Here is a 17061-nt window from a genome sequence, read left to right on the forward strand (position 1 = left end):
GCAGGATCTTGCAGATCAGTGCTGCCAGCTCCAATGCATTAGCACAACAATGTGCGCATCGGCTGACAGTTTGTGCTGAACTAAATGCCAACTTTTGCCACCCGACTACCAGTCTTTTGTAGTCTGAAGCAGTCTGAAGCAGTCTGTTTGATGGAGAGTCACCTTAACGCCCTGCCAGCCGCTCGGCTCTACTCATAGACAAGGAATTCCACTGTCCTGCCAGGGGCTCTGGTCAAGATGAATTACCATTGACCAGATCTGTAGAGGGCGCAGTGGTTCCATCTCGCGGACACATTTTATTTTCCTCCCCATAAAGTGTATTTTACATAGAAGGTGGGGTGCTGAGAGGCTCCCCACCCTGGAGAATAGACTTTCAACAACACAAAACAGACTTTGTTTCGGTGAGTAGCGAAGTGGTTTATTTTTAGTACAGTTGAGCCCTTGCAGAGAACTCACTAGGGATGTTCCCAGCGTTTTTTTTTCAGATGGAGGGCCATGTCCATGGACAAATACATATTAATCTTGGGGTCCTTGCCATGAAAATGTTTAAGAACCACTGGTTTAAACAACATTAGGAAACAAGCCCCAAATAACTACACTTCAGAAACAAGCCCAAAAAACAGCAACCACCATTTAAAAGCTTGGTCAACTCAACTGTCATTGCATCTGTATGTATTTATTATTTTAATTTAACCGACGGCATGGGTGGGCCTCAAATGACTCTGGGCCCCAACGCAACTGTGTTGTCTGCGTCATCATAGTTAACTCTCTTTAACTCTGTCTGTGTCTGTCTCTCTCTCTCTCTCTACAGTGGTGTATCTCCTCATCTACTGTGGACCTGCTCAACCAGAGGGTGAGACCACTTCAATACATTGCATTGTGGGTAATGTCAGTGAGACAAAACCGGGTCGCAATCATTCGCTCTCCGATGCGTCCGATTGCCTCAAGGTGGCGCTATAACAGGCCGATTCACGTTTTGGCCTATAACTCTTGGACAGGTAGAATGTACTGTATCTCTCCTCATTCCTGTACCCCCCCCCCTCCTCCTCCTCCTCCTCCTCCTCCTCTTCTCCAGTGTCTATCAGAGTCAGTCCTGACAGATGTCAGTTCTTTCAACGTGAGTCCATCTCACTGAGCTGTGAGGAAGAACAGAATCCTGTACCAGGACGGAATGTGAGAAGACAGAGCAATAGTTCTAGGAATGGACCCTGTGGCGAGGAATGGGGAGAATCCAAAGGTATGGATGGATGGATGGGCAGGCAGGCAGGCAGACAGACAGAACTTTTAACTGATATGTTTCTTTCTTTTCATTGTGATTCTGTGTAGGAGCATCCTGTGTCATGGATGACTTGTATCCTCATGATAGTGGAGTTTACTGGTGTCAGTCCACATCAGAAGAGAAAAGCCGGTCCATCAACATCACCATCTCTGGTACATTCAACATAATTTCTCGGGGGGAAAAAACAAAAGAAAGAATATGTGAAGAAATGATATGATATGATGCTTATCCCCTGTCTAACATGCTGAAAATGCCAAATAAACACAAAGATAAAAAAAAAAAACATAATTACATCAATGTTATCTATAAATTGTAGAAGGTAGACAGACAACATTCACGTTTTATCATTCTTAACACAGATATAGGTTCATTTTCATTCATTATTGTGTTCTCTTGATAAAAAATAACGTTTTTGTTTGAATGTTTGAAACATAAATTATAGGATTATCTCTCCCAGGTTATCCAACCTCAGACATGGCTGATATGACAGGCAATCATAATTTACTTATTTATTCACAGATAAGTTCAAAGATAATATAGAGTTTGATCAACACTTTAACCTCTTCATCCAATTATATATTATCATGTGACAAAGAGTGCAAATCACTTGTAGATCAGCTATTTTTGTGTTGAAAACATTTAAATGTTTTTGAATAGTTTGGAAATCTTTGAAAATTGTCACCTACATGCAGATAATAGGGATACTAGATTGAAAGTAGTTTGTGGACTTTAATATAATAAATGCATTAAAGTCCTGGTGCCACCATCCCATTTCCTCCTTGATAAAGATCCTCCTGATAGTCTCGTGTTACCAGACTGTTGCCTCCCACAATGTTCAAATGTTTCCGTCATACAGTCTGGGACTCTGAAGCTCTGATCATGATTAGAATATAAAGCGGATGTGGAGCCTCCTCTCCACTTCTGTTTCGTCTTTACAGTCGCGCAAATTTATCCTAATATAAATACAAATCACCTAAGTATATTTAGTTTGCTGCTTAGCAGAAATGGAAATTAAAAAGTAAAGATATTTTCATGAACGGAAGTGCCAGTTTCTGGCTATCCTCCTGGTTACGTATATCCTAATTATTATTAATTATTTTCAAGTGTACATTTATGTACTAAAAACCTGCATTTCTGTGGACACATCCAACAATGTATTAAATATGAACATCTACATATAAACAATGTAGATCATACATGGGCAACTGTTAGCCCGGGGGCCACATGCGGCCCCCAACTTCACTTAATGCGGCCCACAGGTTAATATCAGAATACTGATATATTATTGATTTCAGCTGTTATGATTCATAACATGCAAACATGACCCGCTTTAATTACTTCAGTCTATATTAGTAGCTTAATGAATAGTATTAAAATAGTTTTTTTTATGTCCAATGTATTTGTATCTAAGTTCATAAAGTTAACATAAGTAACATAACTAAATGCATTTGAAATTAAATAAAAATGTAACTTTTCAGGATTCTAATTCAAAAATAGCAAGAATAGCAAATCTACCAGCATAAAACGTGTCGCACTGCGACACGTTTTGAGCTTGTAGATCGGCTATTTTTGCTACTTTTGTGTGACATAGGCCCGACAGTATATGTAATGTGGCCCTATGGAGTGAGTGTGGAAATATAGTGGCCCTCTCCATCATCAAAGTTGCATCACCCCTGATATAGATGTTCATAACTCAACCTGATGTTGGTTCTAGATGTGATCCTAGAGAGTCCTGTACTTCCTGTACCAGAGGGAGGAAACGCCACATTCCGCTGCCTGTACAAAGACAAGACATCTGGTAAACCATCCTCTGACCTCCCAGCTGGTTTCTATCTAAACGGATCCCTCATCAGAACAGAGACTACAGGACAGATGACCATCCACCATGTCAACAAGTCTGATGAAGGATTCTACAAGTGTAACATCTCTGACCTTGGAGAGTCACCAGAGAGCTGGATGGAAGTGCCAAGTGAGTCTTTGTCAGATTATTATTATTATTATTATTATTATTATTATTATCATTATTATTATTATTATTATTATTATTATTATTTGACCATTATCATCATGAGAAGATAAAGCAGTGTTTGGATACTAAAGCCATTGTTCTCTTTACAGATTCATGCTCCTCCTCCAATTCAACCTCTGAGTCTGCTGAACCCCCCCTCATCACTCGTAACCAACTGATCATTAAGATACTGGTGGCCACGCCTTATGTGATTTCAACCTTCCTCTACTTCTCTATACAGAGAGACAGAGCTAGAGCTAGAGGTGAGTTATATAAACACACCTTATATAAACACTTTAACATGTGTCCATCATATGATATTCATATAGAGACATATTAACATGTGTCCATCATATGATACTCATATAGAGACATATTAACATGTGTCCATCATATGATACTCATATAGAGACATATTAACATGTGTCCATCATATGATACTCATATAGAGACATATTAACATGTGTCCATCATATGATACTCATATAGAGACATATTAACATGTGTCCATCATATGATACTCATATAGAGACATATTAAAATGTGTCCATCATACTGAGAGACAGAGCTAGAGCTAGAGGTGAGTTATATAAACACACCTTATATAAACACCAACCTGTGTCCATCATATGATACTCATATAGAGACATATTAACATCATAATGATACTTATGTACAGAATCACACAGAGGTGAGACTGAGACAAACATGTTATAAAACACACCTTAGCGTGTGGCCTTCTTAACAGGCCTTTTATAGCCACAGGACCAGAGGACAGGCTGAGGCAGAGCAGGTCAAGTGTCAAAGGAATTATTCACCCAATAACCTAGGAACCCAAGGAGCATGAGGAAGATACACTGAGGACTGTAGGAATGGACTAGGAAATAATAACCCCATAATAATAATATAAGTCTAACAGAACACTGTAGCAACATCTACAGACAGTCAGAGAACACAAGGGACTGAGGGTTTATAACCAAAGAGTTCAATGGATAATGAACACAGGATAGAACAATACAGTCACAGGACAGGTGAGACAGGACAGGTAACGTAAGAGTAACTAAGGAGAACAGGAAACACTACGACATCACTACAAAATAAAGGTACACAATTATAACGTAAAAACCTAATTCAAACTAAGAAACAAGACACATTTCTTCACAATTAAAGGAACACAACTGTAACATAAAACGTTAACTATGACTAATATAAGAAACATGAACACAACAAGAAAACACACCAAGAGACACAACATGACACAGATTGTGACACACTGTCCCTCTGAGGATCTCTAACTGTTATAATCTTGCTTATGATCTTTTGTTTATAATCTACATACTTGGTGAATAAATTGACTTTCATTCTGTAAATAATACCTACAAATAATAAAGTGTTCTATATGATCTTTACTGTCTGTCTGTCTGTCTGTCTGTCTGTCTGTCTCTCTCTCTCGCAGAGGCAGCAGCCAATGCGAGGAGGAGAAGAGCCAATGATGTCATCATGCAGGTAGCTGAGTAGCCAATCAGAAGTGTTTGAAGGTGATAGCTCAGCAAAGCACTGCCTGTCACAGTCACGAGTGGATTTCTCTCTCTCTCTCTGATTATGATTGTGTTTATGATTATGATTATATGTACAGTATACAATCTAGGCATTTATCAGCTCTTAATCCAGAGTGATTTACAGTAAGCAGGAAAACACAAGGAGACATCAAACATAGAAACATCAAATGCATAGAAATAGTAATCTAGGATCATAGGTAAACCAACAACCTATCATCAGTCTAAACAGTATGATATATAATAGTAATATAATAATTATATAATAGTAATTTAGGATCATAGGTAAACCAACAACCTATCATCAGTCTAAACAGTTTACTATCCAAAAATAAATAGTCTGTACATTGAATATAACATATTTGACCTTTATTTAACTTACAGTACAAGCAGCAAAATGCTATTGGGACGAACATTTTAACGTAATTATATATTACAACATACATGGACAACTGGCGGCCCGGGGGCCACATGCGGCCCCCACCTTCACTTAACGCGGCCCACAGGTTAATATCAGAAAACTGATTTATTATTGATTTCAGCTTGATTATTGATTTACAATTCCTAACATGCAAACATGACCCGCTTTAATGACTTCAGTCTATATTAGTAGCTTAATGATGACTAGTATTAACATTCTCTTTTTTATGTCCAATGTATTTGTATTTAAGCTCATAAAGTTAACATAAGTATAACTAAATGCATTTTAATTTAAATAAAAATGTTGCTTTTCAGGATTCCAATTCAAAAATAGCATTAATAGATCTACAAGCTCAAAACGCGCCACACTGCGATGCGTTTTGAGCTTGTAGATCTGCTATTTTTGAATGGCGAATGGCGAAGTACGGCATTAATTTATGGAGAAAGTAAAAAAACGGAGATAAGAGGTTTCTGCCCGACAGTAAATGCAATGTGTCTCTGGATGCAACGTAAGCAAGAGTTAAGGTCATTACACACCGGCCAATATGCAAATATACGTCCCGAATAATTAAAAGACGCTTTTTCGCTCCATGGAAGCTTGCATTGACTTTATAAGGTTTTTTTAAAAAAGGTATTATTCTCATGAAAACAATGGCCCCGGTGTGTAAGGAGCTTTAGGCTTAGGGTTAGACGGGTACGATGACTTATCATTTAGCAGCTTACATTAGCAGCAGTGTGTTAAGTCAGTGACACTGTATGTGGTTTGTCATTAAGCGTAAGGTTAGTGTTGTAGGGAGTGAAAGTTCATTGTGTGTCTGATTCATCAATCTATTTTTGTCTGTCAATTTTACGGGAGGGCCGCTCTTTCTCACGTCTGCTTGGAGGCATGACTTATGGGACCAACGCTTATGTATACTGTATGTCATTAGAATGTATTATTCTTCATACTAAATCTATTACAATCGTGCCAAACCTCAAATAAAATATTTATGTGCTCAACATTTGTAAACACATAGAAAAGAAAGAAAACATGTCAAACGTTCTTTGTTTGCATATTATAGACATGATGCAAAATTGCAAATTCGACAGATTTGTATTTATTTTGACGCATTTCATTTAGAGCTCAATTAATTTAGAGCTGAATTCATTTAGAGCTCAATAATTCATTTCATTTTATTTGGACTTTCATGCCAACTCCATATGACACGCTATTAATTTATAATAAACCCAGGTACCAACTACCAGCATAGTTAAATCTGTCTGAGGGGGTGTGAAAAAAGTACACACACACACACACACACACACACGCACACGCACACACACACAGTATGCGTTATTAGGAACCATAACCCTTCCAAATCAAATGTAATGTCATGTAAATATTGTATATACTGTACATCCTGGATGATAACATGTCTACAGGTCAGGTGTTTTCTTTATTTCTGATTCATTTGATTAGGTAAGTTTAGGTCGTTCATATTTGGTTTATTTTTGTTTATTGTTTTATCTGTTAGTTTATTGTTTTATCTGATAGTGTGTGTGTGTGTGTGTGTGTGTGTGTGTGTGTGTGTGTGTGTGTGTGTGTGTGTGTGTGTGTGTGTGTGTGTGTAAAGCTGTACAGGCAAAAAAGATTACATTTTCCTTCTATTTTCAATTCTTTCATTTTTACGTCTGTACATCTGGAAATATTAATCATTATTAATCATTATAAACTATTGTAATTGTTCTATTCCTTGCATGATGTAAAGTGCATTCTAATAAAGATTTGAATTTGAAAGCTTCCTGCTTTGAAAGACATTATTGAACGAGAATTATAATGATCTATCACATCACTTGAGTTCATAATGAGGGTCTACTTTATAACTAGTAACAGAGTCTAGACTACAAGAAAGTATCTTGGAATTGTTTGGGACTCTCAGCTAAGGTTTGATGAACATAAAAGAAGGAGTTTGGTCAAACTGTTAGGGTCAATGTTCAAACCTTTAGGTAAATCAGACACTGCTTAACATGATATCCTCTTAGTTTTGACTTAATTATTCCATCCTTACACTTACATGTAAATGTCTCCATCTAGCATCAGAACTATAATTCTGTGTATTTCCACTAACACCTGAAGTACATCAGAAGGAAATTATAGAACTAAACATAGTAGACTTACTTTGCACAAACTGCATCAATTAATTAAAAAGGCACAACCCTCTGAAATTCCTTACCTGCCAGCTAAAGCAGTCTATATTAAAATGTTTTCAACAACAGTAAAGTCCTGGTTAAAACATGGTTAGGAGTTAAGTGTCTTGCTGGACACTTCAACATAGAATGGGTGCTGTAGTGTGGGCTGATCAACATTAACTAATCATTATTTGTGTATTTGGTCATAAATATTTGTTTCATTTCATCATTTGTCTGTTTTTATTTCTGTTTGTGTGCTGTTGTATAGAGTTGTTGCACTTGTTGCACACGCCTTAGAGGTTGGATTCTGCTAATGCTTTTCAAAGGGAACAGAGAGGTTTGTTGCCAATCAAGGATTTCCGGGGGGAAAAAAACGCTCGGTTCCCATTGAAAAGCATTGTCAGAATCCACCCTCATAGGCAGACTTAAAGTTTGGTGTGACTGCACCCTAAAGGCTTCACCCTTATTATCCAGCCGGGGTCTACATAGTGTGCCGTCTGAGATGCCTTGGTGTTCTGTTTAAAATAAAATAAAAGGCTGACAGAAATGTCAGTGGATGTGTTGGATGTGTTGGATGCAGCTCAAAGTGAACTTTACTCAGGTATTTAGTTTGTCTCCGTCCGACCTTCCTAGACCGTGTTATTAAAGACAAACGGGCGACAATGACCAAAACTCAATGGAAAATCGGTGAAAGTGTCAGTTTTCAAGATGTTTTGTCCATTATCTCTGGAACAGAAGGTCTGCTCAGTTCAAAGCTTGTTGGATGTGTGACTTTGAGGACATTAAGCACATAATGACACCTTTTCTTTTTTTTCTGGTTTTCGGGCCTAAAAGTATGGTAATTGTTCGGGCTGGGCCGGCCCATGTGTGTGTATACATAGATGTGTGTGTATACATAGATGTGTGTGTATACATAGATGTGTGTGTATACATATATATGTGTGTATACATATATACATATATATTAGAGATGCGCGGATCGCGGTTTTAGCCGCGGTTGCCGCAGTTAACCGCAGTTTGGGTGGATTTGGGTCAATCAAATATAATTATTAATTCATATTGGATAAACCGCGGGTGAAATAATGCGGGAATTAAATTAATGATATCAATCTATAGGCCTATAATAGCTTTTAAAAAGCACTAAATTTCACCGTGTGTGCGTTTGTAGTATTTTAATATTACGTCATTTTACACCAGGCAAAAAATAGCCGCTCACGACATGTTGCTTTGCAAGCAGCCAGTGTTGCCAGGTTGCGAGAGAAATAAGTAGCCAGGTCTATGAAAACAAGCCCAAAACAAGTGCCAAACAAGCCCAAAAGTCGCAACGCAGAGCATTGTTTTTGCTCTGTGTTTTGTTTTCACTTTTTCTTTCTTTTTCTGTAAAGCACTTTGAGCTGCATTTATGTCATGAAAGGTGCTTTATAAATAAAGTTTATTATTTTAAAAGTCGCTTATAAAAAGCTTATAAAAAGCCGACATGGCAACAAAGTGGTTGAAAGCGAAAGTAACTTAATGAAGACGTGCGCTTGTTGTTACCATGGTTGTGGATTGTATACAGTCACTGCATCGCGACAGTGGTGAGTAACACTGTTTATAAGAAAACTAACGTCAGGAAAATAACAATTATTTGGTGCGGTTGGTGCGGATCTATAAATAGGATGATATAAGTACCGCGGGTGGATGGCGGATGGATAATGAACTTGTTAACGAGGATTTGGGTGACAAAAAAAGCCATCCGCGCATCTCTAATATATATATATATATATATATATATACATACACATACACACACACACATATGTATGTGTAGCCAGGGCACTTGCCCGGAAATAAGAAGAGGAGCAGAGACGTGTGTTTACAGTTTAAAAATAATAATTGTTTTATTTATAATTCAAGGCAGAGTAAAGCAGATAAAAATAAGACTTCAAAGTGGAAAAAGGTCATGAGGTTAGAAAATATATTTACTAATTAAAGACTATTTAAAATGTACAACAAAATGTATCAAAATGTATCATGACTATATCCTACTATACCAGTAGCCGGGGGGGGGGGGGGGGGTACCACAGGTGTCCTTACACACAGGAGGGAGGCAGGGAGTGAGGAGCGCGCACACACACACACACACACACACACACACACGAGAATAATGTTAAATAAACACTGGGTTTCTTCACAATAACAATAAGCATGGAAGCAGGATATCATGCACTAGAGTTAAAACCCCACCACAGCCTACAACACGTGACCAACCACCCTGTCTGGACTACAACTATGGTGGGTTGCCAAGTTTCAGGAACATCTAGGAGTGAGACTCATCAGGGACGCACACATGCACGCGATTCTTAAAATGTAAAAGTCTCTATTTAGTGTCTTAGGGTCTTCTTTCATTTGTATCAGTCATTGCCATCAAACAATATGTGTGAAAGAGGTTAAATTGCGTGACTCTCACTCTCAAAGGGTGAGACTTGGCAGCTCAACGTTTCTTATCATTAAGCCTCACAGAAATAAACAGCTGGTTTGCACAGCACAATAAACCAACATAAAATAACCAAATAAAATAACCAAAATAATAAAATGACAAAAACAGCAGGGGCACAGAGCTCCTCCTCATAAGACAAAAGACAATATTAATAAACACTGATCAACACAATTTAAAACAGATATACATAATATACATAACAAACATAATATAGGCAGCCCTTTACCTCAGATCAAAAGAGCCACACTAGGAAATGAGAGGCCATGCCGTCATCAGCAGCTCCCCATGCAGACTGGCATGAGAGGCTATTCAACAGGTTAGAAAGGGGAGGACGCCATGCAGTCATCAGCAGCTCCCCATGCAGACTGGCATACAAGGCTGTACGACAGGTGGGGGGAAAACAACCTACCCCACCGTCAGATGCCTGTAAGATCAAAGAACACTCAGGATTCTCCCACACCTACGACCCAACACACCACCAGGCAAACACAGGCCAGCCAGCTTCACTACTCATGGCCAGGTGCAGCTCCCTGTTAATCAGCCAGCAGCCAGGTGTCTCAGCTGTCCTGAATAGGAGTGATTAGGGGGGCGTTACACAACTAGGGAAAAGCTCAACCCACTACATATGTATGTATGTATGTATGTATGTATATATGTATGTATGTATGTATGTATGTATATATAGGTGTGCCCTGGGATCTTTTGGCTATGTCAGGTGTGCCTTGGCACCAAAAAGGTTGGGAAACACTGATGTAGAGTCAAATAGCGTTCGGTTACGCTATATATGGGGGATAGCGAGGTGGGGACCTCGCTTTAAACGTGGATATTTCTGTAAGACACACCAGTCCTACAGGCATGCCCAGCTATATAAGGCCCAGTGAGTGATTACACTGGTTTTACTTGATCAACACTGCTGCTGAGCGACATGGAGGTGGAGAGATAGTCTCTTCACTCAGAGAACAAAGGTTACAGCGTAACCGAACGTTCTCTATCGTATCCAGACTATCTCTCCACCCAACATCATTATATGTATGAGGAACTCTGTAAGACACCTTGTGAGGAAGCCAAGCAGTCCCAGAACCCCAGAGCCAACACCAGTGGGCTCCGCCCCAGCACATACTGACGTTAAAATATTTACAATTATGTTCAATGTAAAATATTTACAACCTCTGAGAGGCCGGACAGCCAGACGCCATCCACAGCTAGATGCTCGGGCGCAAGACGCTACCCAGAGACTGGTCCCGCAAGACGCCAAGGCCAGTGACCACCGGGGTGAAGGGCCACGCAAGCCAGCCCGCCAGACGCAAGGCTGACCTGACTGGTGAAGGTGACGGTGACACCTACCGCTCAGTAGCACATAAGACCTACCGCTCAGTAGCACATAAGACCTACCGCTCAGTAGCACATAAGACCTACCGCTCAGTAGCACATAAGACCTACCGCTCAGTAGCACATAAGACCTACCGCTCAGTAGCACATAAGGCCTACCGCTCAGTAGCACATAAGGCCTACCGCTCAGTAGCACATAAGACCTACCGCTCAGTAGCACATAAGGCCTACCGCTCAGTAGCACATAAGACCTACCGCTCAGTAGCACATAAGACCTACCGCTCAGTAGCACATAAGACCTACCGTTCAGTAGCATATAAGACCTACCGCTCAGTAGCACATAAGACCTACCGCTCAGTAGCACATAAGACCTACCGCTCAGTAGCACATAAGACCTACCGCTCAGTAGCACATAAGACCTTCCGCTCAGTAGCACATAAGACCTACCGCTCAGCAGCACATAAGACCTACCGCTCAGTAGCACATAAGGCCTACCGCTCAGTAGCACATAAGACCTACCGCTCAGTAGCACATAAGACCTACCGCTCAGTAGCACATAAGGCCTACCGCTCAGTAGCACATAAGGCCTACCGCTCAGTAGCACATAAGGCCTACCGCTCAGTAGCACATAAGACCTACCGCTCAGTAGCACATAAGGCCTACCGCTCAGTAGCACATAAGACCTACCGCTCAGTAGCACATAAGACCTACCGCTCAGTAGCACATAAGACCTACCGTTCAGTAGCACATAAGACCTACCGCTCAGTAGCACATAAGACCTACCGCTCAGTAGCACATAAGACCTACCGCTCAGTAGCACACAAGACCTACCGCTCAGTAGCACATAAGACCTACCGCTCAGTAGCACATAAGACCTACCGCTCAGTAGCATATAAGACCTACCGCTCAGTAGCACACAAGACCTACCGCTCAGTAGCACATAAGACCTACCGCTCAGTAGCATATAAGACCTACCGCTCAGTAGCACATAAGACCTACCGCTCAGTACCACATAAGACCTACCGCTCAGTAGCACATAAGACCTACCACTCAGTAGCACATAAGACCTACCGCTCAGCAGCACATAAGACCTACCGCTCAGTAGCACACAAGACCTACCGCTCAGTAGCACATAAGACCTACCGCTCAGTAGCACATAAGACCTACCGCTCAGTAGCACATAAGACCTACCGCTCAGTAGCACATAAGACCTACCGCTCAGTAGCATATAAGACCTACCGCTCAGTAGCACATAAGACCTACCGCTCAGTAGCACATAAGACCTACCGCTCAGTAGCATATAAGACCTACCGCTCAGTAGCACATAAGACCTACCGCTCAGTAGCACATAAGACCTACCGCTCAGTAGCACACAAGACCTACCGCTCAGTAGCACACAAGACCTACCGCTCAGTAGCACATAAGACCTACCGCTCAGTAGCACATAAGACCTACCGCTCAGTAGCACATAAGACCTACCGCTCAGTAGCACATAAGACCTACCGCTCAGTAGCATATAAGACCTACCGCTCAGTAGCACATAAGACCTACCGCTCAGTAGCACATAAGACCTACCACTCAGTAGCACATAAGACCTACCGCTCAGTAGCACATAAGACCTACCGCTCAGTAGCACATATAAGACCTACCGCTCAGTAGCATATAAGACCTACCGCTCAGTAGCATATAAGACCTACCGCTCAGTAGCATATAAGACCTACCGCTCAGTAGCATATAAGACCTACCGCTCAGTAGCACATAAGACCTACCGCTCAGTAGCATATAAGACCTACCGCTCAGTAGCACATAAGACCTACCGCTCAGTAGCACATAAGACCTACCGCTCAGTAGCACATAAGACCTACCGCTCAGTAGCACATAAGACCTACCGCTCAGTAGCACATAAGACCTACCGCTCAGTAGCACATAAGACCTACCACTCAGTAGCACATAAGACCTACCGCTCAGTAGCACATAAGACCTACCGCTCAGTAGCACATAAGACCTACCGCTCAGTAGCATATAAGACCTACCGCTCAGTAGCACATAAGACCTACCGCTCAGTAGCACATAAGACCTACCGCTCAGTAGCACATAAGACCTACCGCTCAGTAGCACATAAGACCTACCGCTCAGTAGCACATAAGACCTACCGCTCAGTAGCACATAAGACCTACCGCTCAGTAGCACATAAGACCTACCGCTCAGTAGCATAAGACCTACCGCTCAGTAGCATATAAGACCTACCGCTCAGTAGCACATAAGACCTACCGCTCAGTAGCATAAGACCTACCGCTCAGTAGCATATAAGACCTACCGCTCAGTAGCACATAAGACCTACCGCTCAGTAGCACATAAGACCTACCGCTCAGTAGCACATAAGACCTACCACTCAGTAGCACATAAGACCTACCGCTCAGTAGCACATAAGACCTACCGCTCAGTAGCACATAAGACCTACCGCTCAGTAGCATATAAGACCTACCGCTCAGTAGCACATAAGACCTACCGCTCAGTAGCACATAAGACCTACCGCTCAGTAGCATATAAGACCTACCGCTCAGTAGCACATAAGACCTACCGCTCAGTAGCACATAAGACCTACCGCTCAGTAGCACATAAGACCTACCGCTCAGTAGCACATAAGACCTACCGCTCAGTAGCACATAAGACCTACCGCTCAGTAGCATATAAGACCTACCGCTCAGTAGCATAAGACCTACCGCTCAGTAGCATATAAGACCTACCGCTCAGTAGCATATAAGACCTACCGCTCAGTAGCACATAAGACCTACCGCTCAGTAGCATATAAGACCTACCGCTCAGTAGCACATAAGACCTACCGCTCAGTAGCACATAAGACCTACCGCTCAGTAGCACATAAGACCTACCGCTCAGTAGCACATAAGACCGACTCCCCAAAGGGAGCGGACACAGCCACGTTCAGTCGGTAGAACCAGGTGAATGTAGACAGAGTTGACCATGTTGTGCTGCTGTGCAGATCTCTGTCAGAGACACACCATTCCACAGCATCCAGGAGGCCACCGTCACACAGGTGGAGTCAGTGTGCCCGCACTCCAGGCGCCACCGGTCCTCCTGCCTGCTTGTATGCCCGCTGGATCACTTCTGTGATCCAGTGGGACAGCCTAGCCTTCAACAGTGGTCCAAGCACTCCTGCTTCAGCACCCAAAGAGCTGGTCCATTACTCTGTGGGCCCGTGTGGCCCTGACGTACGACTCTAAAGCTCTAACAGGGCAGAGTGGCTTCAGACCGACCACGCCGGACTCCCCCACGCAGAATTACACCCAAGTGCATAAAGTGCAAAAAAAAAAATGCTGTTATATTTCACAAAATAATGTATTGTTTTTTACAAGTTTGTCTAAACTCCTGAGTCAAAGGGTTCACATCCCTGGACTAAACAGAGTCAGTGATCATGTGTAGATGATGGATGGAGAGTTAAACATTCACATTCTCAACAAAACACACTGTAGTTTAAACACTGTGTTAAAAACTCTGAGACACAGAGGAGTGAACAATACAATCAGCCCCCCCCCCCCTCCCCCATTGTGGACTCATGGACAGTGCAGAAAGACACACACACACACACACACACACACACACACACACACACACACACACACACACACACACACACACACACACACACACACACACACACACACAGAGGATGTAACCATGTGGTTCATTAGTTTCAGGTCTGAGAGGCTGATCTAGCAGTGAAACCAGAGCATCAATATGACACTAACAAACATACATACATACAGTATAAGATATAAATACATTAATAAATACAAATAAATCAGTGTGAAACACAAGTCTAAGCTTTAGTCTTTTTTACAGGACATTAAAAAAAAAAAAAAGTTTTTGGTTTTTCTGACCAGACAATTATAACATTTGACCCTCATCTGTCCTAAAAAGTGATAAAAACACATGAAAAGTGGAAAACAATAGCATGATTGTTCATGAGAATCTATAGTCCCACCACACACCCCCCCCCATCCTGTCTCTTATAGCTGTAGTTTACTCAGAGTCAGAAGTGTGATAAAAAACATCCTCCATCGTTCAGAGTAAAACCACTGAACTCTGCTTTTAGTACGAGGGTCTGAATGTCACGTGATCCATGAAGCAGATACACAGAAAAACCACAACAACACACCACCTCTACACATAGACACACACATCACACATGTACACACATACGTATACACAGTTCCAAGAAGTCAGTGATATGGGCTTGGGTGATGTGTGTGGGTGGGTGTGTGTGTGTGTGTGTGTGTGTGTGTGTGTGTGTGTGTGTGTGTGTGTGTGTGTGTGTGTGTGTGTGTGTGTGTGTGTGTGTGTGTGTGTGTGTGAGAGAGAGAGAGTGTGTGTGTGTGTGTGTGTGTGTGTCCTCAACTGGCCTATCAGACATCATAATGTGTCCTGTTGACTTCTTTGATGTTTTGATCTTCCTTCATTGTGTTTTATAACTACTGATATGATTGTGTGTCATTTATTACTATTACTTTACTATAGACAATTCATTGTTTTGTTCATTCATTCGCATTTACAGTAATGTACTTAACTCATGCAGTTAGAAAAAAATTTAAGACTATCAGGAATAATTGGTTCAGAAGCTAAATGATATGATATGACACACATGTAGATACACTGGCAAACATCAAATACAATATTTATTTGCCCAACATTTGTCATCATATATAAAAGAATGTCTATGTCTAAACAATCTATTGCTTGGATGCATATTATAGACATGATGCAAAGACAAACTGATTTGTATTTATTTTTTCAGTAAGCTGAATTAGTAGGAACCTCAACATCTGACGTTTCTGCAAATGTGGCCTCAAACTGTATTTATACTATCAAGCCTGATGTCTCAGGAGGCAACAGATGAACCTCTTTATTTACGTCAATACATGAAACTGTGGCCAAACTGGCAACCACACTGAGACCTAATTCAGCTCTATGTGTGTAACTGAAAATAAATACAAATCAGTTTGTATTTACATCATGTCTACAATATGCATCCAAGTGATAGATCGTTTAACAGACATCTTTTTTATTTTATTTTATATGAGATGACACATGTTGGGCACATACATATTTTATTTGAGGTTTGCCACTATTGTAATAGATTTTTCATGAAGAATAAGTCATTCTAATAACAGATACGTATGGTTTGAAGCACATACTGTAAGTCTGCCTCCGAGCAGACGTGAGTTTGAGTACGTCTGCCAAAACCCACAGCCAAAAAAAGAGGAAAAAATATGTTTTTAGAACGAGGCCCATTGTACATACTATAACTATAGCCTACTGTTACTGTATGCTTTTATAAAGATTCAGGGCTCACTCATCAGCCTGGTTTACATAAAGGAGAACAGTGTGTTCAGCTTAATGCTTTAAAAAACAATAATACAAGTTAAGTGTATTTAACTGGTAGTCAGTGCAGAGAGGTCAGAGGTCAGAGTAGAGGAAACATGCTTCCTGTTCATAGCATCAGTCAGTCTATCAGCTGCTTTATGAACTAACTGCTCTGTGTGTGTGTGTGTGTGTGTGTGTGTGTGTGTGTGTGTGTGTGTGTGTGTGTGTGTGTGTGTGTGTGTGTGTGTGTGTGTGTGTGTGTGTGTGTGTGTGTGTGTGTGTGTGTGTGTGTGTGTGTCAACGTTAGACTCTAGTCTAGTCTAAAACCTGTCTGAAGCAGCAGAACTTACAGTTAGATGACAGCATCAATGTGTTGATATTAATGTCATTTCTAATACAAACATAATTGTAGGCTCACAATTAATGTCAAAATAAACTA

General features: G+C 41.1%; 1 protein-coding gene across 1 annotated transcript; it reads left to right on the forward strand.

Annotated features, from left to right (window-relative positions):
* Positions 1 to 701: 701 nt before the first annotated feature.
* LOC308075737 (uncharacterized protein) lies at positions 702 to 5273 on the forward strand (the record flags this gene model as incomplete). The annotated part of the gene is made up of 5 exons (XM_080415683.1): positions 702 to 705; positions 1327 to 1431; positions 2994 to 3248; positions 3398 to 3550; positions 4744 to 5273. 5 exons carry the CDS (start codon positions 702 to 704, stop codon positions 4803 to 4805), a joined length of 579 nt encoding a protein of 192 aa, XP_080271809.1. The 3' UTR covers positions 4806 to 5273.
* Positions 5274 to 17061: the final 11788 nt, after the last annotated feature.

This window comes from Gymnoscopelus braueri (assembly GCF_963280865.1).
Source record: "Gymnoscopelus braueri genome assembly, chromosome: 20".
In the NCBI taxonomy this organism is placed as follows: Eukaryota; Metazoa; Chordata; class Actinopteri; order Myctophiformes; family Myctophidae; genus Gymnoscopelus; species Gymnoscopelus braueri.